General features: G+C 41.0%; 3 protein-coding genes across 7 annotated transcripts in view; 1 reads left to right on the top strand and 2 right to left on the bottom strand.

Moving 5' to 3' along the window:
- The window catches only part of LOC145898844 (otoferlin-like), a 45,204-nt gene that overhangs the window by 17,297 nt on the left and 1,004 nt on the right, over positions 1-26,903 (top strand). For 3 of the 5 annotated variants that reach the window (XM_082987479.1, XM_082987482.1, XM_082987477.1), the window contains 19 exons: positions 13,769-13,927; positions 16,326-16,485; positions 18,515-18,559; positions 19,216-19,322; positions 19,495-19,596; positions 19,672-19,792; positions 20,147-20,194; positions 21,023-21,150; positions 21,458-21,673; positions 22,910-23,091; positions 23,554-23,724; positions 24,124-24,281; positions 24,433-24,575; positions 24,693-24,781; positions 24,920-25,018; positions 25,581-25,716; positions 25,789-25,888; positions 26,183-26,370; positions 26,662-26,762. In XM_082987479.1, the coding sequence (XP_082843605.1) occupies positions 13,769-13,927; positions 16,326-16,485; positions 18,515-18,559; positions 19,216-19,322; positions 19,495-19,596; positions 19,672-19,792; positions 20,147-20,194; positions 21,023-21,150; positions 21,458-21,673; positions 22,910-23,091; positions 23,554-23,724; positions 24,124-24,281; positions 24,433-24,575; positions 24,693-24,781; positions 24,920-25,018; positions 25,581-25,716; positions 25,789-25,888; positions 26,183-26,370; positions 26,662-26,762 (2,453 nt within the window). Of the gene's footprint in view, positions 1-13,768; positions 13,928-16,325; positions 16,486-17,786; positions 17,820-18,514; positions 18,560-19,215; positions 19,323-19,494; positions 19,597-19,671; positions 19,793-20,146; positions 20,195-21,022; positions 21,151-21,457; positions 21,674-22,909; positions 23,092-23,553; positions 23,725-24,123; positions 24,282-24,432; positions 24,576-24,692; positions 24,782-24,919; positions 25,019-25,580; positions 25,717-25,788; positions 25,889-26,182; positions 26,371-26,661; positions 26,763-26,903 lie in introns of all 5 variants that reach the window. The other 2 variants (XM_082987480.1, XM_082987481.1) reach the window with 2 other exon arrangements.
- Positions 875-3,688, bottom strand: LOC145898845 (uncharacterized). Its single transcript, XM_082987483.1, has 3 exons — positions 3,330-3,688; positions 2,496-2,669; positions 875-2,039 (listed from the first exon to the last, which is right to left on the bottom strand). Exons 1-3 carry the CDS (start codon positions 3,669-3,671, stop codon positions 1,731-1,733), a joined length of 825 nt encoding a protein of 274 aa, XP_082843609.1. The 5' UTR covers positions 3,672-3,688; the 3' UTR covers positions 875-1,730.
- LOC145899787 (uncharacterized) lies at positions 8,784-11,444 on the bottom strand. The gene is made up of 3 exons (XM_082988694.1): positions 11,340-11,444; positions 9,086-9,169; positions 8,784-9,014 (listed from the first exon to the last, which is right to left on the bottom strand). Exons 1-3 carry the CDS (start codon positions 11,442-11,444, stop codon positions 8,784-8,786), a joined length of 420 nt encoding a protein of 139 aa, XP_082844820.1.

Raw genomic sequence — 26,903 nt, 5'->3', positions numbered from 1 at the left:
TTATTTGGCAGTTGGTTAGTATTTAAATTTCCAGTTGCCCGAAAGTATACCCTAAATACAGATCTGCAGTAACTGTCTCATGCCCCCACGGAAATGAACATAACAGTCGTTTACTTTCCTTGTGCAGTCGTTAGTTGTGGGTTTGTAGGATTTTTGCTTTCGAATTACTACCGAACTTCACTCCTCTGCCCCAGCACAAACAAGCTCATGCTGATGGTGTAAATATTGTTTTATGGGCGGACCTCCCTGCGGCCGGAGTATGCCATCCAGACGCGTTTCCGAATTTTCTCTTGAGCTGGGCAGTTTATTTTGGTCGAGGTCAGCCAGCGGTCGTCGAATCGCTTTAAACGCTTATGTGTGAGTAATGCCTATAGAAGTCGGGTCCATAAATGCGGGAATGACCTTGATTGACTTATTATAAATTTGACACCTGCCCAAATGTCTGCGGAAACTCCTTTCATCTGGCTGTGTTTGTCCGGTCCTTATTATTCAGCTATGTAACCTTATTTCAACCGTGTCTTATTCGAAATTTAAAATAGTAAAAAGTGCAGATTGATCACGAAGTTAAAACCATGGCAAGGAGGTAATTTTTGTAATTAATGCCTGTGGTCAGAATATGTTACAAGTTTGCCAACTTGGAACAAAGACTTCGTTTTCTGCAACTAAGATACACTTTCAGTCACCAAACCGGTTTTGCGGTTCCCGCGCAAACCTTGACTTTTTGGGTTATACCCGATGAAAGGGTCATATATCAAATAACAGTGTTGAGTGCTTAATGCGCTGGCGTGTTCAAAAGCATCACATGATCTAGAAATGCGTTTTTATTGGTTGACAGTGGTGGAGTTGCATTTGAATAAATAGAGCAAAATGGAAAGGGAACAAAGCACCCAAAAAAGCACAGAAACAACGTAATCTCATGCCGACAACTGTGGTCAAAAAACAAAAACATAAAAACGTTACGGCAGTGAACAGTTACATATACCAACGAAATACAGTTTTGAAACTGTACTTTGGAATTTACTTATGAAACAAGTTGTTTTAGATAAAAAATACTATGTGCAAAAAAAATGGATTGATAAGCGGTTAACGTTTTAAATGTGTCAAGTAATGTACTGAAGTTACTCTTGTCAGATGTCCACCGTTTTCAAATTGGGGCAGGTTTTAGCACGTATGGCAACTGCTTATTTGGAGCGCAACACACACAAAATGTAGATAAAAGCATTGCTTTTTTAACCTTTTATAAAATCAATGATTGCGACAGCCTTTGCTTCAAAGGCATGTGCAAAGAAAGCAGAAGTTCATGATATGTGATAGACGGAACATTAAAGTTTTCATGCAACTCTTTTCAGTGAAGGGACAAAAGCCCGTATCAACAACCAGACCATAGAAAGGCCAGTTAAAATCTACCTTATACACAGTGTGACTTGTATAAGCGCTTGCATTTGAGCTGACGCGTGTTTATTTCTACAAACACACTCCCAAGGTTGTTTTTCATGCTTGACTCGCGCAAATGAAAAACGTCCAGCGCTGGAACGATAAGCAGAACTTTTGTTGGGGATAAAGAAAAACGTTCTTTCCGCTTAGAAAGAAGTAAGCATCGAGGCCGAATAGCAGTTTAGCAGCTTCCTTTCCCAAAGGGCAGATGTTTTTATCTAGCGACGTCATCTCTTCGCACTGCGACTGACCGTCTCGTACTCGCGACAAGCGAAACCATCGTTCGTTCACTTCTATCAGATAAAAAGCGAACACGTCGCATTAAGCTTGACCCAATCTTGGCAGAAGTAGTTCTTGTTAAAAGGGTCCACCAAGTGGCAGTTGTGGAACTTGTTGCGGCCATTCAGCAGCATATCGCGTTGGCTGACTGTGAACAGCGCCTTGTGATGCTGCTTTACTGTTACGCATCTTCCGGGAGGATTCATACTGATTAGGGGACGGGAGTATCTGCACTCCCCCATGTAGAAGAATTGGGTGATGCCGGGAATATTTACCAGCCTAACGATCAGTCCCGAAGTGTGCTCTGCAGTGCGTGGTCGGTAAATCTGCAACGAACAAACACTTGATAGGTTTTTCACCTGTATTGCATTGCAACGTGAATTTAGCGTTGGAGGAAAAAACTAAAAAAGTAAAGTTATTATGGAGAGTGATTACGTATGGCTAAAAATTCAAAGAAACAAAACGAGAGCAAAGAATCGCATTAGTTTCTTGTAAAAGCTACTGTATGATTCTGCTGCCTGTGGTAAAGACCGAATTGTCGGAAAAGAAATCTGAAAGAAGGCTTAAAATGTGAACCGTGTGTCTAAATATATTGACTAAAACGTTTCTATTCACACATTGTTTTTCATAGAAGTTTGTGTTTTAACAATGCAAAGGTAATATATATTCTTAAAACTCCAACAACTGTCACGAAAATATCGATCACATCGAATTAGGGAGCTATGGGTCCCATTAACATTTGTTCGATTTCAATAGTGGTTGGTTATGGGTTTGCGTGTTACCTTTGTTGTTGTGGGACAGACTTCCCTCATCGGATTATCCTGCTGTGTCCTTCCACTATAGCTCCGTACGACCGGTTGCCGATTGCCTTGTTTCCGCACTGTTTGGTTAACCGTGGATGATTGTGATGATGATTGGGCCCCCATGAGGATTTGTTGCAACGTTACCTGGACTCTCTTTAATAAATAAATGCCGCTTTAAGTATGCGAACACAAGTGATTTGATTCAACTAAAGCTTTATTTCTGAAGGGATGTGAGAATGTTCTTTAGAGCGTGTATGCATTATGTAGTCTTATAAAAGATCTAGAATGTGACCAGGTACTCCCCAAATGTACGTTACAGCTTTGAAACTGTTTCGACGTGTGGTTTATGCGGAGTATCAAAGTTTTAGCAGATGCAAATCCAGAACTATCCTCTTGACCCAATAAGGGATTTGGCTTAATTGGAAACTCTCATTTATTGGTGTTACGCTTCTCTTCCGTATTTGTTTATCCGTAACTACATTCCACGTGCATCTGGAATCCCAAATTAATCCTCAGTAACCCACTGTGCCCGCTATCTTCCGCACACGATATCGACACGTGAGTTCTCTTTAAAACCAGAAACCCACAAGGCGCGCTGGAATGTGTATTACCAAAACTGTAGGGCCGATAGTTTTCAAAACTACTTGCAGTCGTTTTACATTGCTATGAATTAATACTTTAAAACATGCGCTCTTATTCCTTTTATAGTCGAAGTATACCTATAGACATTATTCAAACGCAATTAGTAAGCACGCCACGATGTCATGAAATGAAGAAAAATATACAAAAAAACGTGACATCACTCTCACTCACCTCGGGTACGGGTGAAGCCACGCAGTGGTAGTCGAAAAAAAATAAGCTCAGATCAGCGTCGTTGCAGTTATTTTTTCCTAGGCAGATGCGGCATCCTATCAGCCCTCCGACGCTATCCCACTCCAACGCGCAATGCTTGAGACAAGCCATGCACTGCTGGGATCGTTGTCCGTTCGCTAATATGCAACCAAAGATCCCAGCCAAGACAATGGCCTGACATATGCCGGTCATCTGCGGTGCCCGCAATCGAACTCGGGACCTTATTTGTATCATCGTCGCTTTTGGTTTTTCAGTTCGTGCCGAAGGATCATTGTCAGCTTTCAGACGTCTTGTACTTTTCATGCGGTTACTACACCTAATTTCCCTGTCAAAATGGATAACTTAAGTACCGGAATTCAATAAACTGGTTCCTGTGCGTGCGACGAAACGCAAACACATTTTGATAACCGACGAACTGCTTCTTCGTTGTGTAGTTCAGCATATTTTTGAGGCGGGCTAGGATCAGATCCAATTAAAACGCTTTTGGCGCACGCAACTTTCACATCATACACTTTTGCAAACCAGTCGACCGAAAATTAAGACCCGTTCAAGTAATGATCACTCTTAAACTCTCGAGACTTAGCACTCGTTATGTTAGACAGGCGGCAATTAAGTTCTTGGTGGTGGTTGCAGACTGTAACCAAACTTCACCTCGAAATCGATGAAAAGCTTGTTGCTTTGGTAACGTCAAAATTTGCAACCTCCTGAAGCACTGCACTTGCACCGTTTAAAAGGGAGTAAATAAACAATGATGCTGCATGACATGGATGAAAAATTTGTGCATTTTGAAAGTTTTTTTTAAAACTGATCATTGCGCAACTTTTGGGCTCCTCATTTACAACAAGTTTCTGTGAATTCTCTTTTGTTCCGGCCGCATCGCATTGCACGACGCTTACTCACCTGTGTAGTTCAAACTTCTGAAAATATCACCTGTTTGGACACCACTTATAAGTATTAAGTGTTTACAAGTATAATTCTTTCCCGACATGCATGATTCACAGTGCGACATCATTTGCAAAGTAATTCTACGAACCGTTGCAGGCGAAACATGTCGACATATTATCCAAAACAACAACTTTTCATCTTTCCTTAGTCAAATGTATACACCTTATGGATCAAATGCATGCTAACAAGGTTATACGCAATGGCGGCACAGCACCAACGTCGTTCACAATTCTCATCTGCATAACGTCGAAGTTGTACAGGTTGCTTATATAAACTCCCGACTACGCGGAATAGGCGATTTGGCGAATTTCGTTTTTCGTCAGGCGACAATGATCTGCATTCTTCCGTGGTTAATCGCTCGTCGCCGCGGCCTCAATTCATTCGCTGAGTTAAACCAATGACGATGTACCGACCAGCGACGTACCTGACAAATCCGACGTGTTTGGTGCAAATAGGAGCACGCCTGTGGTAATGCTATTACCTAATAACGTTATTGTTGACTGCAAAGACTTGTGTTCATAAATATTAGGCCTTTGAAATCGCTTACGTAATAAACAGTGACAGTTGGAGCGGTACTTTTTGTGCTTGGGAGACAGCAATGGCCGATCATGTTACACAAGACAACAGAGCGTGAACTTTTAACTTAAACATATTCGGGCGAAACCAACGTGTTACACGTAGAATCCTGTTTCAGGCCACCTTGAAAGATCCTACGATATTTCTGTCTTGTTAACATATTCATGCTTAGCAAAGTTTTTTTCTTTTTGGAAATTTCTAGAAACGGAAACCTTCAAAAGAATCCTGTCGTCCGAATTTCGACTTAAATTTTTGTGTCAATTTTGTCTTTGCAGTTGTTTAGTCTGTTCTTTTGCTGTTAGCAAGGCAGGATTTGGGTGGCCCCGTCACTTTTTCTTACGGGCAACATAATCATTTTACGTAACCAGCAAGTTCAGCCAAGAAAGGTCGTAAAAATATTACTAAATTGCCCAAAGGGAAATACGCGGTGTGCTTATCTGTTTAACCTGCGAATCGTTAATTGGTTTCGTGGCGCTGCAGGCTGTTTATTGCGCGAAGTTGTCTGTTCCCTCATTAAAAAGTCTTTTACAAAAGTATGCACTCTGACCACAACGAATGACGAGCTGCATGATTCTAGCATTCTTTGCCCTGCTTGTGGCATCTATGATAAACAGGCACGAAAAACAACCAAGAGGATCCTAGTTAACAAAAAGACAGTTAACCTCTCGCCTGTCAGGATTAATTTAACAACTTGCAAAGTTGTTGCAAATGTTGGTCATGTTTGGAAGTTTATCACTTTGGAACGTTGCAAAGCCGGTTTTATGCACAAGTAATTTGGGTTGTGTCATTTGGCCAAATACAAACGTTTCTTGCTCACACTCCAGCATTACAAAGCGAGGTTTTAACATTAAGTTTTGTTTAATTAGCATGCCCATTTATTACCATTTAAACTATTCTTGGCCTCGATTAGAGTTTTTTTTGCAAGGAAATCGCGTTGTCTTTACTTTTTAGAAAGTCAGCTCTTTGTGTGTAACGTAAAAAATTAGAACCGTCCTATAGTAATGTTCCTGGCATCATCGGCAAAAAATTATTTGAAAAATGTAGTTTTGTGGCAACTTGCAATGTAGTTTTACTGACTTGTAGTGTGCGGGTATTGCTGCGTTTTCCTTGTGGTTGAGGTTTTTTTATGGCGTTTGAATGTCCCACATTAAACAAAACTTATGTAGTACCTTCGACAAAACTCACCAGTTGAGTGCGCTCACTGCTTTCTGGTGATTGGCAGCATTGGTCGAGAGCCCGACTCATATACCAACAAAACCTGATCGGGATTCGTGGCCAGGATTTTCTGGTTCTAAATCCCGGTGTGGTTAAACAAAATAATACAGTTTAATACAACGTGCGCGTAAGTTGTCCTGCCTACTACACTGTACAAATAATATTTATATCTGAAATTAGGGTCAAAGGAATGCAAGGAAAGATATGTGGCACAGAAATCACAAGAAAGAAAAAAAATTGCCCGATTTGTTCCTCAAAACGCCTTTAATCATAGGATGCCGAGTGGATTGGCGTAAAACATTTAGCAGATAGCAACTGCGTTTTACCACTTCAAGTACAATCTCGTCAATCTCGGCGCTCTGAAGGGTGGATCCTTGTTCACGATAACTTTATCAAAACGTAAGTTAACCTCCGCATCACGAAAGGCGACTGTGGGGAGAACAAGTCCACCAACGCCGAACGCGGCGTCATCTTATTGGCTACAAAATTGTTTTAACTTTTTTTTAATCTAGAAATGTGGACTCTCGAAATGTCGAACTCGGTTCTTTGCGGTTATTCTCAGGTGCAGTTCATATTTTGCGGCAAGCCTACGCGCTCTAAATTTCACACGCAACGGTTTCGTGGTAAAATGAGCATATTTGTGGAGTTAAATGGATTTCGAACGTGACACTTATAGAAAAATTGCACATAGCCGAATTACTGTATCTCATGTCCTGCAAGAAAGGACTATAATAAAGCTTTGCGCGTTGGCAACGTAAAGCTATCGTTTCATGCATGCGTCGTTAGACTAATCTCTCCCGCCAATGCCTCGCAAAGCGATTTCGCCTCTAAACCTGATTGAATCGATAAAGTATATTTCGTACAACAAACACGACTCGCCTGCAGGCGTCACATACCTTCCTAGGGCATTTCGCGGTTTCCTATTCGTAAATATAAACGCCGCGACCTATGTGTCACGCTTTTTTCATTTGCGAAAAAAACGTACGTATTGATACAACTGCTTTTAATGATCTTACGTCGCTTTCCCTTTACTCAACCCTAGTCTTCTGCTAAAGATATTGAGAAAAGGAGAAATGTTGTTTTAGTCGTAAAAAGTTACTGCAATGTTACAAGGCATAGTTATAGTGACCTACATGAAACATATCAGCCGACATTCGTTCTACCAACCAACAATTCCATTGCTATACATCATACTGCTATTGTACACACCGGCCTGGCATACAGTTCTGCTAAATTTTTAATGCCTGGCAGCAACGTTAGAACTATAGCCTCTACATGTTTGGCCACCAACTCTTTTTGTTCCTGCAGCAGTTGTTTCTCATACCTCTCTGCCTATCACTGCTTCCTTCGTGTTGTGTTTCCCAGCGCCGTCGGTGAAATACTTGCGTTTACAGAAGCCGCAATAGCTGCACCCTGTCCCTGACGACTACGCAGCGTTATCGCACAATCGCGCATTTCGCAAGTCTTACGCAGTTTCACTAGGGATAACCCTATAATCGTCATTGCACGGACAAAACAAGTCCTAAAATCCGCGGCACGCGAATGTCGATTTATAACCACTCGGCGGAGCGAACTCTAATGTTTAGACGTAAAAAAACGCACAAGAACGCGTGTCTACGAGGATCAGCCTTAAGCGCGATTTACACTGTAAACACATTGGCGCTCAAGGTTCGACCGTTCGCTCCCCCGCAACATCGCAGGAGAACGCACGCTTAAGACCACAGAGTCAGGTGGCCAAGTCAAAAAAGACGGTTGTAGACACGCCCAATGTTTATGTGTCGGATTAGCCGAGTTAAGAAGGCGGGAAGGAAGCCGGTTGTTCCGCAACATCACCAAGAAATATCGGTTCGTCCTTGATGTGCTTCGCAGTAAACATTTTATAGCCACGGAAAAATTTAAAATCCGTTAATCCCTGGTTTCTACGCCCTCTATCCTACTGGAAACTCCTGTGTGTCATCCCCGCGCAATCGCTGGCTAAGGTGTTTATTGGAAGTACACTTATCAGACGAAAAATCACAAGTTGGGGAGAATGAGGCACCGATGAACTGAAAGGTCAAACTATGCGACTAGAAAGAAGACAAATCTGACAAGGGCTAAGATTCGAAAGATGATGAAAACTGAAATCTCTTATCGTTGTGAAGCCATGTCGGATGAATCGGGCGCGCTTGATTTAGCGAATATGCATAAAATGTTACAGTGGTATTTGGCGGAAAACATGCATGACCAACAAACAGGAATCACTGAATGTAAAGTACAACGACACCGAGCAAATTATCGATTAAAACATTATTACCGTTCACCAAAAAATGCATTTGTTTTTGAAAAACTGTAGGTCTCTTGCGAGAAAAAATAATAAATAAAAAACTGAAGAAAAATTTGGCTGTTGCAACGATTTAATTAAAAAAAAAAATTCTGATAAATAATTAAAATATTTTGATTAGCACACATCGGCTTTGTAGACAAAAAGGAGACATCACACATGTTCTTATTTCTGTGATAAATTTAACACTTCAATCTCGCCAAACGGTGTTTTGATTTATTGTCAGATTGAAAAAAAACATCCTTCTTCCAACATAATGGGCCGATCAAACGATCCTCTACAAATGTCCACTACATTTCTTGACCGTTTACAAGTGCATGTCCATGTATGTAGCTCAAAGTTTCGACAAGTTTGTTGCCTTAGTTCTTGGCCAGAACCATCATCTGGCACGGTCCGGGCAAATCCACCCATTCCCAACACACGAGCCAATCGACGTCCGTCGTGTTTTTGCAGAACCTCGTGGAAGAAACCTCGTTCTTTCTCATAAAAACCAGCGCTTGGTGGCGCTGAGTGACGGTCCTGCAAATTGATCCGTCTGCATTGAAAGTTACCGACGGGGTCGAATCGATACAGTAGCCGATGGCAAAAAGCTGAACAAAAATGTACAAGGTTAAAAACATGCGTCGCAGGTCTAACACAAGTGAAGTGACTTTTCCAATACCTGACTGTAATCCAGATCCGGTGCAGTGATCAGATCAACTTCTTTCTCCGTCCCATGTAAGAACGCTCTCCTGGGGCCTTCGATCTGCGAGACAGCACAGCCTTAATTAAGGGTCGAACAGCCGAATCGAATTAATGCCATTGTCCGCGGTGTCATCAACGCCTCGCGTGAGAGGTCATTTCTCGGCGAAACTGATTAAGTTTAATAAAGGCGGCCGTGTTTATGTCGATTAATCACGTTCGGGCTCACTATGGGCCTCGACACCCCTTCGACCCCCGTTGGTGGCGGATCAAAAGGGCACCCGTAGTGCTACCGGGAACCCACCGTTCGTGCGAAAACCCAGACGGTTCCGCCGCGGTTTTTTATATCTCCGTACGCCATTAAAAAACGCCGGACGATAGAAAAATGACGAGTCACTCCACACGTGAGACACGTTTTTCAAGCAAAGGTTGGTGATGACGCGACTGATTTGCACAACGTTGCGTAAGAAAAGACTTTTCGAAATCCGACTACGATTTGGCCGCATGAGTCCAGCTAAATATAAAAAATGACGCTGGTCTATGAAGTCGTTGTTATTGCATTGGTCATCTTTGTTATTTTCAGTTTGAACGTGTTTTGACAGGTTTTCTCTGTTACGTCACTTTTATAACTTTTAAATGCTTCTTCCGCAGATGATAATAATCGTGTCTAAGTCGCACGCGACATTAAGATATTTGCATATTTCTCAAATTCATGTCACGTGACCCAAAAGTCAAATTCTACCAACAATGCGATTCAAAGTTTCCCAAGGAAAAGCGACGACCCGCAGTCGACCTTGCCTCACGCCGACAATTAATTATGACTAAAGTGTAATTTTCACCATGGCCATAATCCAAACACCACTTGACGCCGCATGCTCATAACCTTGCAATCAGACCACTCAAAATGTTACAGCCGAACTTGCTCCGCAAGGTCACCGACGTACAACATATATACTCAAAAACTTGCTAACGTCAGGCACATTTCGGAATCCTCACGTGCTATCCAGGTATTGCTTCGGGTTTTGTGCGCAAGTCGCAATTTCAGCTTTGGCTCGGGTAGGTAATCTGCTTACACCCGATATTACTGTTCTGGGTCATGTTTGTGGCGTGCGAAGCAAAGTATACATCACTCATGTGATTAATTGACCTTTTAGTCTTCGTGTGTGGTAGTGTTTCGCGAGCCAAGCTCGAGCAAGTTAACGAAACTAAAACACTTTATGGAGGCGGTCACAAAGCGGTTTAAACAACGGAATGTGAGAGAACCCCGCATCTTTCTTATTATAATTGGAAGTTGGCGTATCAATATTATGTTGGTGTAATACATGACCAGCAAGGCAAACTAACTGATAAAGCTTCAATGTTGGCCGTTTTTACCGGGTCAAACGCATTAGCATGTCTTCGCTCGCTTCTCAAAAGCACTTTTGCTTATACTATCAGCTGACCGCAGGAGTTTCCGACATTCCTCTTCACTGCTTCGACGCGACATTAACGACGAGCCCAGTTTTGAGTCCAAACGGCCTTGTTTTGGTTTAATTACTAGAACCGATTTGCGACTGTTTGAAAAATGTAAAACGAGCTTGTTGCGTCAGGTGTGGTTTTAAAGCCCAAATCCGGTTTGATCTGGTTTTGCGACGGCTTTGACGCGTCAGGCTCAACGGTAATGCCGTTCCTGTGGCTTGGCTGATGTTTGGGCGTTCCGAATTCCTAGAAGCTATGTTGTTGGTAGTCTGCCGTTTACAAGCGAACGTGACCTGCTTTTTAGATGATTTCGGTTTTACTTTTAACTTTAGTTGAACTTTTTAATCAGTTTACAAGTTTGCAACAAATCAATGATCGGACATTGGAGTTGAAAGTGTGCGTTGGTTGTTGACAGAAATGCAACCACCTCCACCAGGCGTTTTAATGAAACTTGTATCCGCATCAGATAGAAATAAGACTAGGATGAGCGGGCGATTGACAGCGTTGTCTAAAAGGCGTTCGACCCAACAATTGAATCACCCGATCGCTATTTGTGCGCAGAAAAAAACGGTTTTCGAATCCAGGTTTTGGGTTTATAAGCAAAAAATGAACAATGTTGCTTTTGTCTGTAAACAAGTCCCTTTGGGTAGTTGACAATCGCAGAAAAACAGCCAGTTTTGTAACATGTTTCCTGAATTAATCAACGGACATATCTTTCTTACCTCCCTATTCAATACATGTGTTTTGAACAAACATGCGCTTAAAGAACCGCCTACCTTATACTGCGTTAAACACGCATTCCTCCAAGTTTTCCTGGGGGGCATCGCTGCTCCGCAAACAAACATCCATATTACAGTCGCAATACAAAGAGTGTTGAACATTATTCCCAAATATAATTTCACAGGCATTATGTAGCCAAAGAGAGTTGTTCACGTAAAACTTGTCCGGTCGAGTTCACTGCTGTTTGATTCTCCTCGAATTCCGACTGCCCTTTATACCCTTACTGTGTGTCTTGCGTCGAAACTGCTGCATGCACTGCGGCGTGTCCGTGTTTTACCCGTGACTGTTACAAGCTTCAAACGACCAACGCACCAGCGTCTGTTTTTGCGTATGTGTACATCCACGTAATACTGTCCGTGCCTTATCATGACCTCACCAGCTCGACCAATCAGCGAACGCGCACTAATATTCACGTCACGATCACGCAGGATACCCACGCCTCCATAATCCAGTTTGCCCCATGGGGAATTTGGGGACCTGGACAACATTTCCCTGTATATATGTCACGTCGGCGCAAGGACAACTGCGTTAGCTCCAACGTAAAGTGCACGCAAGGTGTTTTGGAAAAGTCATGTTAGCGTGCCCACGTCACCATCATCAATATATTTTATATCAGTTGACGTATATTTATTTGTTGTGTGGCACGTGACATTGTTGTTTTGTGGCGTGTGGTAAATGCAAGTGGAAGTTGGAAATTTTGCTATTGATCACGAGGTTCTGATGCCGACTATACGAACTCACTTCACCCAAACACTGGCCCAATGTACTCAACGACCTTGGAACGTCTGTGGGGACCTAAATTAACTCGGATTCCAGGAAATACGATCTCATAACGTCCTTAGACGGCCCCAAAAACCAAAACAAAATTGTCTCCAAGTTTCACAATCTCGGTTTTTTCAAAGGATGTGAGTTGCGCAATAGTGCCGTGTGTATGATAAGTGTTTGCAACACGTCCTGGGCCTAAAAAAAATTTGGTACGTTTAGGAGCAAATTGTTTGATATTTATTCCTTGGCGCGGTAATTGCTCCCGAGCCGCGCAATTCTGTATTTGCATTTTCCCACCTAAAAATAGAGGCTTAATGTGACACTCGTGTGACAAACGGTCGTGTGCCGGGATTTGTGTTGGTTGCGTGCTTTTGATTTTCTTCGCCGAAGCGGATTTACTCGAGTTTGCAAAACACGTTTTGGGACTAAACATTCCCGCCTTCCTCTACGAAATTGTTTTTGAATTTTCCCAAGATTTGTTTTTTTATGTGTATATCCGTATGGTAATTCTTTAAATTGGTGTTTTTGTTTACTCAGCCGTATACCTTTCCAATGAATGCTTGAATAAAACAACTTTTATTCCGGTAGCTCTTTGCAAAAAAAGCTGCCCGTTCATTTGAAATTAATTGTTTTGCGTAAGCTTAAAAACAACCCAAACGCTTCACCAATGTCTTTTGCTACTGCCAAAAACGTCAGTTAATTCTTAACATTTAATTTCTTCACGAATTGACCTGGCAGTAATACGTGACGCCCCCAAATAATAAACCCCTTTGCACTTTCGCTGGAACGTGCAATTGTAAGTGCATTATGTGAGAGGTCGTGGGTCTGCGCGAATGAATCGGTTCACATCCCGAGCCCTGTTATAAGATCCGGCGGGTATTTGTGACTTGCATTCCGGCTAAACTACATCGCGACCATACAGAAAACCGTCCGCCGGGGCGCATGTTTCCTATGTGGTAAATATAAATCCCCACCAGTGGTTTCGGCTTCCCGCGAGCGATTCTTTGCTTGGAAAGGAGAGACTTAGTTGCCAAAACTTTGCGCTGAAGACCGTTTATTCGCTGCACGTTTGGCGACGATTCCGCGGCATTTTTCCTCCATTCTTGGAATCCAGAATCCTCCAGAAAGTTTTCGACTGCTCTGCGAGTAATTGGTTCTTTACTGGATATACGTCAGAGTCACGTGCAAGCGTGCAATGATTGCTTATTGTTTCAATTAGCAATGAAAAGATACCGGCTCTCGAAAACGATCAAGTCACGCCACTTTAATCACGTCTTGGAAGTTGAGCCAAAGTTCCTTCCTTAATTCTAAGCAGCAAGACTGAATTTACAAAAGCCCCGAAAGGTGGAATGCTAATTAGATATGATTATTACTTTCTGATTTGGCTGTGACAGCTTTCTAATTCTATGCCAACATCAGCAACTTTCAAACATAACTTTGCAAAACCTTGTATGTTTTTTATTAGCTCCCCTGTTGGTTAACTTTAGCAATGCAGATACATCGTGTTGCAGTTTTAACTCACTGGGTCTTCCCGTTGTTGCAGCATACCGTGGCTTTCAAAACATGTTTGGACAGTACAGCGAGCGCGAATATAAAAAAATAATTAGGCGCATGAGTTCACAATATACAATTTAACCGGCGTTATATATATTTTGTGCAGGTGCTGTTTTGGGGATTGCGCGACCTTAAACGAGTCCAACTAATTTCGGTGGACCAGCCAAGGGTGGACGTGGAGATTGCCGGTCGCGCGGTTTCGTCCTGTCTCATCCAGAACTACAAGAAAAATCCAAACTTTCACGAACCTGTCAAGTTCATCGAGGTAAGCTGAAATACCCTTAAACGCGTCCATCGGTTGTGTTAAACATTATATGATGGTATTACAAAACTTGTGTATAAGGGAGAACATGTTACATAAGAATACGCTATTGGTGCAAAATGGCTTGCCTGCATGTAGCAAACACACGTCCAATCTCTCTCACGGCAGCAACATACAGCAATGTCGCTAACCTCGCATCCCTTGAGGGGAAAAATGACGAAGTTTCAGGAAGTAGTCAACACAGGAAATTGGAATACTCAGCACTTAACAGCGCAGCATATCCGCTTTCCCCTTATAATCAACCTCAGTAAACAACAGCACACTCACCGGGGTCTTGTATAATTAGAATTATAACGCGAAGTATTGAAAAAATTCGATTGATGGTGAAGGTCCTTGCAGTTATATGCTTATGTAACCAATTTGCGATGATAACGAGCAAAACGGTATTATTTGCGTCGTAGCGGGTTGGTACGTGAGTGGTTAGGTTACTTTATTGTCACGCACGCTAAACATGATTAAGATTGTTTCCAAACCGAACGCAGCGCTTTGCCAACCTCATAAACGTGCCCTATCGCTGGGAATTCAACCACACGATATCAACAGCAAACGAATATGCATTCAAATTTTGTCGTTATTTGGGCGTGGTTCATGTTGTTGCATTGCTACGTGCACAGAATTACGGCAAAACAATTTGATGAACGGGCGTGGCCGCGGGCTGGTGTCCAGCACCAGTGGTAATACGTGTTAGTTCACCATGGCATGCAACTACATTTGGTCGGGCCGGCTCTGAAATGTTACCTGTTTCTGAAAATATAATGCGGAAATAATTTTATTGTTGAAATCATCGTAGACATGCATTTTTCTCCTTAATACATTTATCAATTTATTTTGACACCTCGGTTATAATAAAGTCCATCCCCTGGAATTGCGTTGCAAATACGCACAACAAGATTGCGCCAATATCCGGGCCATCGCGTGCCTGTTTGAACCCCAAACCCGTTTTTAGCTCATTTTGTCCATTTTAATCCCATCAGGTTTTGACATTTTGTTTTGATTCTTTGCCAAATCCCACTGTTCGGGTCGAATGACGATAAAAAAGAACTCGTTATCGACGCTTACGTAACATCCTGATGCCCTTCCCTGAATTCCTCGCGTAATGTGAATTAAACTGTTAGCGAGCCAAATCCGGATGTACATTAAATGCTTATTTTGGCTTCTTTGCCCGACAACAAACAGTGCGTGGAAATTTGTCGTTTCACTTCTTGCTCAAAACTGTATCTGTGCGCGGCCGCTCGGGATGTTGCCTCGTGCAATGACGAGGTTAGTTGGTTGTCCGGTCAGAATTCCTGCATTTCACACGTATTTCGGAACATACAATTTTATCTCTTGGTATTTAATGAATATCATGCATAGTTTGTTTCCCATGTCTCTTGCAGTGTTTACCGTTTTGTGCATAAAATCCGACCGAAAAATAACCCACGTTGTGCAAATGTCGAATAAATCGCTTTGTCCCCGTGGTGACTCGAGGAGGCATCAACTGCACATTCTCATTTAATGATTGGCTAAACGCGAAAGACCGGGTTCAATTCGAGGTTGTGCATTTTCAAGGAAACTCAACGCATCGGGCATCATCGGTCTTTAATTGCAGCGCATTAACACCAAGAGATTCCGGTTGCGTTCGTCAAGGGTGCCCCGGCTGCCCTCAATTTCCTTGACGGTCAAACGATTAAATCTAAGCATTTCTTCTTGAACAAAATCCTGCAAAGAATCATTCGCTGACATTTTTCTGCCCCTTGTTTTAAATTTAAAACGTCACCGAGTTCTGTGTAGCCAACGTCACAACCAACTTCATTTTGCAGCGTCATTGCCTGTATGGTTATTTCCCGTTGTCCCAAAATTGATTTATTGTAGCTGCGTAAGACGTGCTACACAAACAATGACAGATGCACTAAAATTCAGTGCGGGCAATCGCTAATTTGACTTTCAGGCTTGCTTTAAAAAACCTTCTCACGTCATGGGATATGTGACCCAACGTCTTCGCGATGACGTAATAAATGTCGTGATCGTTCGCCATTTGTGTAGATTATTATTGACTCATTGCAATAGGAATACGTTATATGGAGCATTTGCCCATTTTTCCTATTTGGTAATTGTCATTTGACTGTTATTTATAGGCAATATGGATGTGACTCTTGAAGGTTATTAACAACCATTCAGAGGCCGTGCCAAAATAACCTTTGTTAAATATGAATTATTGAGTCAGGAAGTATCACATGGAATGATGGAGTGTTTTTGTTTCTTTGCCTATCTTTGTATTTCGTCATTGAAATCAAAATGACCAAATAAGATTTTTCCATAGACGATTTCTTGAGGTAAAACCACATCTTTTTGCTTGTTCCAGGATGTTGATCTTCCGGAGGTGGAGTACTGGTGTCCTCCCATCAGCATAACGGTGATGGATTGTCGGGCGTTCGGTCGATCGGTGTTGGTTGGAACGCACATCATCAGCAACATCTCAAAGTTCGTTTTCCGGCCTCCAGATAAGTCCAAGATCTACACAGGTGGGTTTTGTCAAACTGGCTATAACGAGTTAAGTTTTTACTATCAACAGAATTTGACTATTAACGGGATTTTCCTATTCCTTAATAAATTTACTGGCTTGTGGTGTATCAACAATACGTTACGGTTAAAACTTATACCACCAGTAGTTTCGTCTAGCCCAATGCTTCCCAACCAGTGGGTCGCGACCCATTGGTGGGTCGCGAAGCATTTCTAAATGTTTTTTTTTATTAGATCACGAAAATTGAATGGGTATACATTGTTTCTTTTCTCATTAAATTGTTTTTCATTCGTTTGGTCATATCTCATTGTGGGTCGCACGATAAAACTTGCATTAAAAGTGGGTCGCGAACTGAAAAAGGTTGGGAAGCACTAGTAAAAGGTTGGGAAGCACTAGTAGCCGAACGTCGATTAAACACAACGTTTCCATCTTTATTATGGGACACTATATAGTTACTCAAAAAAAAACGAAATTAGATTAAAATGGAGGTAAAAAAGGGAGAATGTAACATATCAACAAGCAATTGTACCGAAACGGAACCTAATTACACCAAATATATTTTGCTAAACTATTTCTAAAATAGTACCAAAGAGAGATTTGGATTTGTTTTATGCGTGGATTTGTCCAAAAGTGAATCGCAAAATGCATAATGGGCGAAAAAAAAACGGAAAAACAAGCGCAAGAAGGCTTATCTTAACTGGGAAGATCAATTTCAATGCCAAATTCTCGGAAAGATCGCTGGAGTAACGTTATGCTAATTTTGCGGTGTCAAGACCAGTTCGTGCCGGACCGAGGATGTTCCAGCTATTTTTGGAAACATTTGCCTATTTCCAGATGCGCGTTAAAGCCGAGTAGCAGTTGTTGACGTATGTCCGGCAGACTGTAGTTTTTAAAACTGTAAGGAGAATATTCACCAAAAAAACATGTGTATACTTGGTTATTACGTCAAATATTGATCAAAGTCGTCAAAGAATTTCTACATCTATTCCCTGCATGAAAATGTTTCACGGCATATTCGGAAAACGTCCCATCATTTATTATGTACAAACCCTAGTATACTGTTTAGCACATTGTTTCATTGGGTACAGTGAGCAAATACTAATACAAGTTCACTTGATTGGTTTATTTATATTAACCACCGATTTTTTTTATGCAAATCACATAACACTTACAAGGTAATTTAAGACATATAAGCTTCTTGTATTTTTTATGCCACATAATCTTAACAAACATTACTAATATACATATAGACTTACAAAATAAATGTATCATTTCTATAACAAACCAATTTAAATTTCGCAGCCGCTTGCAAGCTTTTCGTTCAGGGCATTCAAGGTAGGTGCCGTGTGTCACGCATGATCGGGTGATCACGTGTCACGATATTTGTGGGTGTGTAAAACTATTAACACAGTTGTCTAACTCACACCACCATGCACGTTTATATGAAACATACGTGTTTAATGAAATATACAACTTGTGCCTCAAAAAGTTTTCGGGCTTTGACAAGTTGTTCGTTTCTATCATTCTACATTACTATGCTTTCATTGCAGCGCAGTGTTTTTAAGCTGTGTCCAAAACGACTTGCATGCGAATAACGTTAGTAACCCATCAGTAATTTAATTATACCTTGATAATGACACATGGTGCAGAGTATCAAGATGGTGGTGGCTTTGTGACATTTTCCTTCCGTGGTTTTGCGTAGGATACACTTTAGCTTACAACACGATTGGGTGATACATGTGTGTGGTCTCCCAGAAATCCACTTGAGATGTAACTCGCACGTCAGTTCGCAATCATCTTTGTTCCACTGCAACATTATTGTTAATTCAGAAAGCACTGTACAAGCTTTCGATCGCCATTTTGCGCGGTCGTCGGCTTGGAAAATCAAACACGACGCAAATTTCGGCGCTTTTTCCAGCGCGTGGAAAAGTTTAGTTTTCCCATTTGAACTCGATTAAACTCTAAACACGTCAAAAGTTGCCAAACTGGCGGAGATGGAATATCTTTTAATATGAGATTTTACGTGCCAGATGACGAAGATGACGAGAAAGGTCACAAACGAAAGAAACGCAAAGGTTTTATAAAATAGAACTGGTATTAGTCCAATAGACTTCTTGTCGACTTCGCCCTCCTGTAACGTCCTAGATCAAGCTTAGTTCGTGGTTTTCGGTTACCTACTGTCTCCGTTGACGAGCGTGTAGATCCTTTTTTCTCTGCAATATTTATGTGAAACGTGTAGCTTAAAGGTTTGACGTAATATCTTGTACTTAAGTTTATTTCCTAGTACTTTCATCAACGTCCTCTTTAGCTCTTTAGTATTTTGTGGTTGTTTAAACTATTTTCTAATCTTTGTAGCTTTGTGACGTACCACAGTTATCTCATGGATATTTAGAACCGAATTGTTTCATTGGTAAACGTACAAGTGGTGTAGACACTCATGCTATGTTTATTTATTTCTGCATGCTTGGTTTGTTCCCGTGCACGTCTGACGAAAATGCATGACCGACCCAAAACAATTTTGTTTATCGCAATGTGATATACGTTCAGACCACAACAGTAAACTCTTTGCAATTAAATCATTATTGTGGAAAGCTTGATCCACTTGTGTCAAGGATATTTATAACTGACAGAGACGAAACTTAATTTTGCACTTCGACCGTGACCGCAGACTCCAAAATCCACTTTACCGCAACTTAATTACGAGTTGTTTATATTTGCACTGTCTCGACAGGGATGAAGCAGAACGGTGTTGGCACCACCACCACTGACGTCATCGTGAACATCGACGGTAACAACTCGGGCCTGCCACCTAGCGGCATGACTGAAATTGATGTGGAGGTAAACCGGCATTTGTAAAGGTGTTTAAAGAAACACCAAGATTTACTTATGACTTCGATATTTAATTTTTTTGGTAGAGAAGTTAAACTACAGCATTTTAAATATGTTATACTCGCAATACATTCACGCTTTTGATATTCATCTAATATTAATCACCAAACTCTGCCAAAAGGAGAAAGACGACAAGGCAAAGGATGACGAAGAGGACCCGATGGACGAGGCGGCTCTCGACTGGTGGTCCAAGTATTTTGCCTCCTTGGACACTCTGCACGAAGTAGGAAAATCTTGGAACCAATCAAACATCCCCAACAGCACAAACTTTCGACTCACGATCCGGTTATTTTGACAGGAGAAAATGAAACAGGAAGAGGAGAACATCCAGGATTTGTACAATGATGAGGAGGACGGAGGTGCTCCGGATCCAAATAAAGCCCTGGAGGTGCCGAACGCGAGTAAAACTGTGGAGCAAGGTTGGTATCCAAAAAAATGAAAATTAATTAAAATTTACCAACGGTTACTGAAGATTGGGAGTTGTACATCTTTGCTAAATTAAACATACGTTTCTGAAATTAAAACCGTTTTCATTAATAATAAGGCATTCCTTTAAATTATCATAATTTATCAAACAACTATAACGTTCCACGAATTTATTTATCAGCTGTGCTCCGCCATGTTGCTCAGATTTGCTGTGATGTATTTTCTATACCTGGCTCACTAAAAATTATTCCATACATCTAGGTTATAATTTATGCATGAATCAAGATTCAGGGTCATATCATAACCGTTATTATTGGTTGTAACACATCACCATATATTTTTCGCAGCGGCTAAATCCTGGTATGGCCAGGTGTTAGACCACAACAAGAAAAACGGTATACTTCATACGGCTTGTCCTTGCTTTACAGCTTCTATTTGCCGCTACCAATCATTGCGTGTTATCAATTTGTGCCTACCAGACCTCAGCACATGCATGTTTGCGTAATTCTGCCAACCGCTTTCGGGTCACAGAATGTGCCGTTTGTTATAAAACTTCGATTGGATTTTTCGTGTTAGTGACAGGCGAAGTTCATGCTGCACCCAATTATGTTATTCAATTTGGTCCAATCGAATGTACAGCTTTATATTTTTAAATAATGACAAGCTGGGGAAAGATCTTGCAGCGTGGACCAAAGAGAAAAGACAAAAGTCTGCAAAACGGGTTTAACTTTATTTAACACATGGCTGTAAAACACGGGGAAAAAATGAAACACTATTTTTCTTGATAAGATAAAATCCACTTTCAGAGTTGCTAAATCGGAATTGCATCTCCTCATTAATTGACGGTAGCACGTATGCCAGTGATATGACATTATTTCTTGCGTCCATTGACTAACTATAGAGATATTCCACACTAACACTTCTCTGTCGTAATGCATCCGAAATCCTGTGTTTTTAAATCGTTTTCTTGATAATTAAAAAAGTTGTAAACGTAATTTCCTCCTTTTTCCCACTGGCCAACGCGTAGTTTCACGACCAACACTGTTTTTAATCACATGCAACTGCAGACAGTGCACACTGTTTCGACCTATCAGGTGTCATCAAAGCTGCTGGTCTAACTAGTGTGACAGAGCACTGATTAGACCAAAAGTGTGCACTGTCAGCAGCTCATGTATAATTATTGACTCATTTGCTTCCACATTTTACTATTCTTAAAACTTCAGAGAAAGAAACGAAGGTCGGGAAGAAGTTGTTGAAAGGAGCTGTAGGTGCGGTAAGACAAGCTAAGAAGAGTTTGGCGGCCCCCGTGCGAAAACGCAAGCAAAAGAAGCTTCCAATAGACGAACTAAAGGTTTATCTTTCGCTAAATACTTTTACAACTCAATCTGTTTTCAGATACAATTAAATAAGTTGTTGAACCTTGACGAAAATGTGTTTTACCTTGGCCCCTGATTTTTTTTGCAACAAAATCCAATGCCTAAAAGGTCATGGTGTTGGTGTTTATGTGTTTTTATTTAAATCTACCTTTAAGTACCGGCATAATTTGTTAAGTTTTGCCGGCGACCTTTTCAACAAACTTTGGTAAAATACAAAAACTTAATCACAACCCGTTGTAGTTCCGTCGCACTTCTGCTTATACCGCACCCCCATACACTCAGATCTACGACACCGAACTCGAAAACGTTCCCGAATTTTCTGGATTCAACGACCTCCTCAACTCATTCGATCTCTACCGCGGGAAACGCGAGGATCATGCTGATGACATCACTGACCAGAAACGGATCGTGGGAACGTTCAAAGGCGCCTTCAAGATCTACCGCTATCCGTTGCCTCACTACATAGAGCAGCCCGACCCTCAGTACGGAATGTTCAAGGTAGTAACTTTCTTGTGTTTTGGGGGGTTATAAACAAACATATAGGTTATTTTGTACATGAAAGTTGGCAAATTTAATACTTATACTTTGTTTTATTTACTGCCATCCGGAAGATGTATTTCAAGGTAAAGAGTATGAATTATTTACATTGAAGTAATACTAAATACCACGTGACCTGGTTGGGCGCGACAAAATGTTTGCAGGTGTATTTTGTTCCGAATACGTATAGGGTCACATAAATACATGTACAGTATAAGTTTCAGATTCGAGACTTTGAATAAATGATACTGAAGTTGCCTATGTAGGCGAAATATATATGTATCACACGACCCATATGAAAAACTGTAAAAAATATGTTAAGTAGTCTTTGTTAGCCATTGAACTGACAGGAGAGTCTGATAAAGTATTAAATGAAAGATAGGTGGAAAGCGACCTTGAACAATGTTTTGTTTAATCAATTCAGTCGGCCTGTGGCTCTGTAAATTACTGCGGAAAATCCCACTTTCATGTAAGTGCATTGCAGAGACAAACCAAATCGCCAAGGCATCCGAATCGCAACAAGACTTCATAGAAACCCGCACGATGTTGCGCTTTGTGGGGAAATTTCGTTGCCGAGTTTTGCGGCTGAAAAGTCCTTTGTTTAAAGAGCCCAAATTTATCGGACATGAATTTTGTAGCAGATTATACGAGCAGGCAGATATCAGTTGCGAGCCAATTTGAAACGACACAAGTGGTTCGGTTTGTAGGAAAGCTCATCAGTTTTTGTGAAGTGCGCGCGGTTTTGTGGCAAATGTAATTGCAGAAAATGCCATGAAAAACTTCGTAAGGCGAAAACTGCCTGAGAAGTAGAAACTTTTGTGTAACTGTAACGAAAGCGATCAATGCTCTATGATGCAAACCTTCAACATTCCATCCATGTCTTCACTGTGCAGTATAGACATGCGATATTTGGGTGTGTATGTAATGTTGCTGTGCGTTACCCCCGGAAATTAGATTTTTTTAATTGTTTAGCTGCATTAAATGTGTTGATTACGCGAATCCTAGTAACCTCAATACAACCCATTCACGGTTACTTGTAATGACTATAATCCGTTAACTACTATTAAAATACGACAATTTTCATACGGTATCCTATATAAAACTTTTGCATAGAAGTCAGATACGCGATATTGATGTATATTTACTAAAAACTGGACCTCTTTGCAACATCGCTTTAATTTTATAATCCCATTTAAGGGGTTACCATCGAATGATCCGATCCACGTCCTTGTGCGAGTTTACATCATCCGTGCCACCGACCTTCACCCAACCGATCCCAATGGTAAAGCCGATCCATACGTAGTGATATCGCTTGGCAACGAGAAGATCAACGACAAGGAAAACTACATTTCCAAGCAGTTGAACCCCATCTTCGGCAAGTGAGTATTTCTAAATTATTTTGCTCTTACGTTTCGTTCCATGCTGGCACAAACTCATTTGTTTACTTTGCGCATCAATCCGGTCAGGGTTACTGCTTGACAACTTAGTTTTACTCTGACACGCGAACGTCCTTTACCGCTTCCCTCAATGTATACTTCATTTGTGCATTTTTGACCGACGAAACTCATGCTGTCCAAATTATTCAACGAAACGAATGCACCTTGTTGTCCAAAGGTTGAAAAATAATACACCGTGATTTGAAATCCTAATCTAGCAAAACTATATTATACATTTGTGTGAAAGTAGGCATCGCGAATCTTCAAATAACGTTGTTTTCTGGATCGCTGTCAGGTAAAGAATCTCTATGGTTACACAATTAGAATAATTGGTTACAAGCATTGCGTTTTCATAAAGCATTCCAGTTTTTTTGTCTAATTTTATTAATTGCATCCCTTTTTCAGGACTTTTGACTTTGAGGCCACTTTTCCGATGGAAAGCACTCTCGCTGTTCAGGTTTATGACTGGGATTTGTTGAGCGCAGACGATCTTATCGGCGAAACCAAGATCGATTTGGAGAACCGGTTTTACAGCAAGCACAGAGCACTGTGTGGCATCGCCGAAAAATACTCCATGTATGATTTCTATGATACAAAAGTTGATACCGAATATTGACCTGAACATGTTTTGGAATGGTGTGACGTGTACTATGCGTGACGCCATCGCCTAGTTTCAAACTCATTTCAAACTCATTTAGTGCCTCGGACCTAATTTACCTATCTAGGGTTGCACAAAATATACTTGTTGTTTTATTTGTGGAACTGCGAGTCATGATGTCACGTTATATCACAACAAGAAGATAAGAGCCTCCATGTGACGTAATATGCCTGGCAGCGTCAGTAATGAATTGTCACGTTATATGACATCATAATAACCGCAACTTGTCAAACTTTTAATAGTCAATCAGTCTCTCATCACGGATTTCCAAATTGCGTGTGACACAATCTAACATCTAGATGCGTAATTTGTTTCAGTTTTGGATATAATCAGTGGAGAGACCCGATGAAGCCTTCGGAAATTCTCAAGAAGTTGTGCAAAGACCTTAAAGTGGACGGTCCGCATTTCTCCCCTGGAAAAGTGAGGGTTGGAAAAAAAATCTTCTCCGGCCCGATTGAACTGGAGGACGAGAATGGTGTGTTGGGAACTGCATTTTACTATTTCGGACTTCATGTTCTTAAACTGCTCTTTTTTAAAATGCACCTGATCACGCCAAAATTTAAAATGGGTTTCTTGAACGGTAACGTTATTGTGTTCAGAAAAATTAAGTTTGTATAATTTTGCAGGACATAAAAAGCCGTCGGATGAACATGTGGCGCTAGTTGCGTTACGTCACTGGGACGAAATAACGAAGGTTGGATGTCATTTGATCCCTGAACATGTCGAGACGAGGTCCTTGTTCAGCCCAGAAAAACCCGGCATTGAACAGGTTGGGTTAAAATTACAACCGCAATATATCGTTAAAACTTTTTTTTATTGATATTTTTTAAACTTTATGTTGGGTCAAATTGTAGCTGTTTGTTAAGCCGATTTTTTGTGTTTGTAGGGTCGCTTGGAATTATGGATCGACATGTTCCCCATGGACATGCCACTACCTGGTCTTCCCGTTGATGTTTCACCTCGAAAACCGAAAGGGTTGGTGTCACTAAATTTGATCCATAAACTTTTGACCACAAAAAAATTGGAAGTGTTAACTTTATATCTTCCCATTACGCAAAGTTAACTGTAGCTTAAATATAAAAAAATGAGTAGATCCAATATTTATACACATAGCTTTCAACTTCGCATAATCGTGTGGAACACCGACGAGGTAGAACTACAGGACGACGATTTCTTCACTGGCGAGAAAGCGTCTGACATTTACGTCAAAGGGTACTTTACCCTGTGTGGTGCGAAATGCGACCGGCCAATCAAAAACAGCGACGAGTTGACCACTCAGAAAACGTTAAATTGGAACTTGCGACATCTCTCTGGCCGGTCGCATTTTGCTTTATTGTTTGAGCTAGTGTTTAGTTAAAAAAGACTTTTTGCACGCCTGCCGTGGATCAGGTATGAGATTCGTGTGATTGTATGGAATACGGATGATGTGGTTTGCGAGGATGACGACTTTTTTACGGGGGAGAAAATGTCTGATATTTACGTGAAAGGGTGCTGTAAATTTGATTTTTGTCATGATAATGTCCCCCTGGGCGAGCGTGTGTGATTAGCGTTGTCATGGAAACAAACACCCTTTTCCTTGCTATTATAACACGATGGTAAAAGTAATAACTTCACAAGGGTTTATTCGATTCCTGACTCCGTTCATATATATTTCGCAATAAAATGCATACTACAAGCGGTTGTTTGTGACAAATATTTGTTTTGTGAATTGCCTTTCTTTTAATTTTGAGAATATACCTTTAATCGAATTTATATGTATTTTTTCCTTACGCAGTTGGTTGCTTGGTGACGACAAACAGGAAACAGACATTCACTATCGGTCCCTGACTGGTGAAGGAAACTTCAACTGGCGATTCGTCTTCCCGTTCGATTACCTGATTGCCGAGGAAAAGATTGTGGTCACAAAGAAGGTTGCACTTACAGAAATCAAAATGTTAGTTTTCTGGAAGGATTCGATGCTAATGTCGTGTGTGAACTTGCAGGAATCGGTTTTCTCATGGGACGAGACAGAGTTCAAGATGCCGCCGAGATTAAACCTTCAGGTTTGGGATGCGGATCACTTTTCAGCCGACGATTTCTTGGGTAAATACATTTAACTTAACCACCGTAAAAATGCACGCATAAACTTCATTTTAGTTTTAACGCAGCAAGCAAAGCTGTTATCAACGTACAAGATATAAGTGCGTGGTATAGAAAAAATGCAAAGCGCTCACCTGGGCACACTCGTTAATAAAGTTTTGGAATATGCAAAGGGGGATCTATATGCTTTTTTAGAATTAAAAGTGGTATTAAATTGTGAAGCATATTTTTTTATTTTTGTAAAAAAATTCTGAAGACATAAAGATGTACATTTCGATTTCATGTTGTTTCCTTCAGGTTCTCTTACTCTTGATCTAACGCGTATGCCGCGCGGGGCAAAGTCAGCCAACAAATGCAGTCTAAATCTTGCGTCGGAAGAAGAAGACACCGGTGATGTCCCCATGGTGTCGCTGTTTAAGCAACGTAGGATCAAGGGCTGGTGGCCTTTCACCGCGAAAAACGACCAAGACGAACTGGAAATCACGGTGAAATACAACTAGCGGTTTTGGACTCGTACAAGACCTTATATATTTATAAAAAAAAACTGATCATTGGTCATTAGAGAAATGCGTGCAAAACACATCGGAAAAAAATACACCAATTTATTTTTTTCAGGGTATAGTTACTCTAAAAAGACTGTACAGTGTTGTACATACGCTGAACCAACTCAAAAAATGTGACTACTTTTCATTGACTGAAGATAATCTGATGCAATACACACGTGTCGAACGGTTCAAATATGCAATAATCTTACAATTACCATCGAAATGCTTTAGGGTAAACTGGAGGCAGAGATCACACTTATGACCGCTGAGGAAGCGGAAAAAAATCCAGCGGGACTCGGAAGGGAGGAACCAGATCCACTTGAGAAGCCAAAGTAAGATAAGAATTGGACATTAAAATTTTTTTCCGAAAGTTTCTGACCCCAATAATTTGAAGGTGCTGGGCTTTAGATAAAGCCCCATCCGCACTTTTATAGATTATGTTTTGTTTCATGTTAAACAAGCTTTGTTGATAA

Source organism: Ascidia mentula, chromosome 4 (assembly GCF_947561715.1).
Source record: "Ascidia mentula chromosome 4, kaAscMent1.1, whole genome shotgun sequence".
NCBI classification, from domain to species: Eukaryota; Metazoa; Chordata; class Ascidiacea; order Phlebobranchia; family Ascidiidae; genus Ascidia; species Ascidia mentula.
The sequence above is the reverse complement of the archived record's forward strand: the minus strand, read 5'-3'. Positions and strand labels throughout refer to the sequence as shown.